General features: G+C 55.6%; 1 protein-coding gene across 1 annotated transcript; it reads right to left on the bottom strand.

Moving 5' to 3' along the window:
• Window positions 1–173: 173 nt before the first annotated feature.
• Window positions 174–3,677, bottom strand: LOC107134718. The gene is made up of 2 exons (XM_015476772.2): window positions 2,624–3,677; window positions 174–454 (listed from the first exon to the last, which is right to left on the bottom strand). Exons 1-2 carry the CDS (start codon window positions 2,703–2,705, stop codon window positions 189–191), a joined length of 348 nt encoding a protein of 115 aa, XP_015332258.2. The 5' UTR covers window positions 2,706–3,677; the 3' UTR covers window positions 174–188.
• Between the last annotated feature and the right edge of the window lie 6 nt (window positions 3,678–3,683).

The raw sequence follows: 3,683 nt of genomic DNA, 5'->3' as shown, positions 1-3,683 counted from the left end.
CGTCGTGGGCCAGGACCTCGCCCCCCTGCCCTCCCTGGGATCGGGTCCAGTCCCAGTCGGTCCCCCCCCCCCCCCCGTCCCTTCCCCCCCCCCATCAATGACGCCCTTCCCCCACGCTGCTCCACTCACTACCTGGAAGCACCCTCCAGGATCCCATCTCTCTCTCCTGTCCCCAGTGCCGCCTACCGTCAGGCTGCACCCAAAGGTTGAGTGAACACCTGGCTGCCGCCAGCGCTGGGGCCTCCCCCACCCGGCCTCCCTCCCTGGCCGGCCCCTCCCTGACACCTACAGGCCACCTTCTCGGCGTGGCTCAGCTGGGTCCAGCTGCCCTTCTCCTTCTCCTTCAGGGCCCGCTGCTCGGCGTTGAGCTGGGTGCAGAAGGGCTCGTCGGGCATGGGGTAGGAGCGCTGGGCGAAGTAGTTGGTGTAGGGGGTCATCTTCCCCTGGGCACGGGCTGCGGTACAGGGAGGGACAGTGCCAGTCGGCCCCGGGACTCCCATCTCTAACCATGATGTTAATAAGAAGGGCCGCACTTACTGAGCAAAAGTCTGGATAAGGCCTTTGGATGGGTCGGTTCACTGGCTCCTAAGGGCTCTGAGCCGAGGATGGGGTCATCTTTATCTTTTTGGCAGTACAGGGGACTGAACCCAGGGCTGCTCTGCTACAGAGCTACATCCCCAGCCTGTGTCGATTGAACCCAGGGCCTTGTGCATGGGAGGCAAGCACTCTACCAACTGAGCCATCTCCCCAACTCCTTTATTATTTTTCCTTGGGGGTGGGGATGTTCTGAGGATTTAACCCAGGGGTGTTCAACCACTAAGCCACATCCCCAGCCCTTTTTTTATATTTTATTTAGAGACAGGGTTTTGCTGAGTTGCTAAGTGCCTTGCTAAATTGTTGAGGCTGGCTTTGAACCCGCAATCTTCCTGCCTCAGCCTCCCCAGCCATTAGGATTACAGACGTGTGCCACAGTGTCTGGTCCTTCCTTTTTCTTTTCTTTTTTTCTTTGTTTTTCTTCCTCTTCTTTTTTGTTTTGTGGTACCAGGGATTGAACTCAAAAGTACTTGGCCACTGAGCCACATCCCCAGTCCTATTTTGTATTTTATTTAGAGACAGGGTCTCACTGAATTGCTTAGGGCCTTGCTTTTGCTGAGGCTGGCTTTGAACTTGAGATCCTCCTGCCTCAGCCTCCGGAGCTGCTGGGATTACAGGCTTGCGCCACTGTGCCCAGCTCCTTTTTTCTTTTTTGAGACAGGGTCTCCCTAAATTGCCCAGGCTGGCCTTGAACTTGTGATCCTCCTGCCTCAGCCTCCCAAATTGCTGGGATTAGAGGCATTTGCCTCCACTCCCGGCTGGGGTTATCTCCATTTTGCAGATGAATAAACTGAGCAGCTACGTGACTCACTGAAATGCACAAAGCAAGAAGGAGCAGGGCCCAGGCTGCAGTTCAGGCCCTCTGGCCCCGAGTCCTGCATTCTCTGGGAAGACCGGAGCCCAATTTATGTCAGGCAGAGGCCCTGGCTGGGCAAAGGCTCAGAGGCAGGAACCTGCTAGATATGAAACTACAAAGTGAAGAACACGTGCCCTGGGGAGGAGTCAAGGGCACGCATTCGGAATCAGCTGGGTTTGAAACCCAGTTTGATCCATCCCAACTCCAACAAGCCCCTTGACTTTGCTGTGCTCAAATCCTCATCTGGAAAGTGGGATATTGAGGGTCCAGATGGTGCCCGACTCTCTGCAGAGGCTCGGCTCACTGTACCAAGTCACAGAGGTGGGTTTTTCTACTGGCCTCCTTTCCCAGAAGCTCCCTCAATGGCTAAGCCCCCAGGGCTCCTTGTAGGGATGCAGAATAAGGCTGGGCACCAGGGATGGTCTTGATAAAGGATCTTCTGTTCATTGACACTGGCAACGCCCACAGGAGTGACTTGTGTCACCTTAAGGGGATAGTGTTGGAGCTGCCTTGGACAAGGAGTCCTGGCTCTTCTGAGGTACCGGGGCTCAATTTATTCATCCAAGAAATGGAGTTAGCACAGCATCCACCTCACACAGTTGTTGTGACGTCTAATTGCCTTAATCTATATAAAATGCTTATCTCAGCTTGGGGACCTACTAAGGCCTCAATACATGTTTGTTATTATTCTCCTGAGGTCAGAAAGTTTCTTCTGCTAGGTGGCTGAAGTCTCTCTTGCTTTAAGACTCTTTCTTCTTAGGCCGGGGTTGTGATTCAGTGGTAGAGCACTTGCCTAGTATGCACGAGGCACTGGGTTCGATCCTTAGCACCACATAAAATTAAAATAAAAGATATTGTGTCCACCTAAAACTAAAAACTAAATATTTTTTTTTAAAAAAAGAGACACTTCCTTCTGACTAGGACTGATTTCAAGGCCTTGGAAAGGAGGGTCAGATGTAGCATCCTTTCTCTCCAAAGGCTTAGGGGCCTGAGGGTCGGGCCCTAAATAAGGGAGATGCATCTACTTATCTCAGAGGTTCCATTTTCTGGAGGAACTTGGCTCAGGACAAAGGCATGGGATCCAGGAAAGTGGATTGGGGCCAGGTCCAGGGCCACAAGGGAGGAAGCGGGCAGACTGTCCCTAACTCTGGGACAGAGCGGGTGGGATCTTACCAGGGCCTCCTGGGCTGTGTGTCCCTCGAGTTCCAAGTCCTCCTCTTCTCAGCACAGAGCTCCAGGCAGCTCGGGAGAGCATCTGGGCAGGTACGGAAGAGTTCTCCCCCTGCTCTTGCCCCAGGGCCCAGGAAACTGTTTCCCCGAGCAGTTGTAGTGAAAGTCTCAGCGCTCCAAGTCACCCTTATGCCCCTGACCCTTCTAATTTTGTATATTATCCCAGGGGAGGGGATGATACACTGGAGGGTCCTGGACCTGCGGATCCCTCGAGGGCACTGAGAAGTAAGGAGTCCTATCTCACCACCTATGTCTGAACAGTATGGGCCTGGGGCCTGGGTTCTGGTGCCAGCCAGTTGCTCAGCCTGGCCAGACTGGGGACGCCACCTCAACTGTCTGCCCCCAGGGGAAACTGGGTGGGAGTCCAGGTAGGGAAAGGGCAGATCCTGAGGCTCTTCCCCACAGGGCCATCTGTGGAGGCCTCAGCACAGATGGCCCGGGGAGGGGGGCCCTTCCCCCTAATTGCCTGCCTACGTGCACAGGAGCTGGCTGGGCTGGATCTGGTGGGGGAGGGGACAGGCTGAGCCCCACCCCCACCCCTGGAGGGAGTCTCAGGGTCTGGCATCCCATGGGGGTGGGGAACAGCTTTAGAGGACAGAGACTAAACCAGGTCAGCAGGAGGGGGGTGGTGGGCACATCTGGGGAGAAGAAAAAAGCATTCCACTTCTGGAAAGAGAAAGGGGTTCCCCCACATCTGGAGGGAAGAAGTGGGCATCCCATCTCTGAAGAGAGAAAGGGGTGCCCCAGAACTAGAGAGCGGCAGGGGGCACATCGTATGTGATAAGTGGGAGGGGCGCCCCCACAGCTGGAAAGGAAGGACTGGGGTCTATCGGGTCAGTGATCTAAGGGGTCAGGAATCAATGGTGGGAGAGCTCCGCGCATCGGGAGCTGCAGCCGGGAATCTGTAAGTGGGGGAAGGGGGCGCGCCCCAGGTATGGACAGAGGGTAGCCCCCCCAGGAGACCCCGACCCTCCTCTGGGGCAGGGACCACAGGGGCCTGGCC

Source organism: Marmota marmota, unplaced genomic scaffold (genome assembly GCF_001458135.2).
Source record: "Marmota marmota marmota unplaced genomic scaffold, marMar, whole genome shotgun sequence".
NCBI lineage: Eukaryota > Metazoa > Chordata > Mammalia > Rodentia > Sciuridae > Marmota > Marmota marmota.
Note: the sequence above shows the minus strand (reverse complement) of the source record. Positions and strands in the feature narration are given on the sequence as shown.

What these genes read in the sequence shown, in the direction of transcription:
- LOC107134718 (XM_015476772.2), bottom strand. Translation starts at nt 2,705, where the DNA reads ATGCTCTCCCGAGCTGCCTGGAGCTCTGTGCTGAGAAGAGGAGGACTT. An exon ending in ACACAGCCCAGGAGGCCCTG is followed by an intron (nt 455 to 2,623) that starts GTAAGATCCCAC and finishes CCTGTACCGCAG; the next exon opens with CCCGTGCCCAGGGGAAGATG.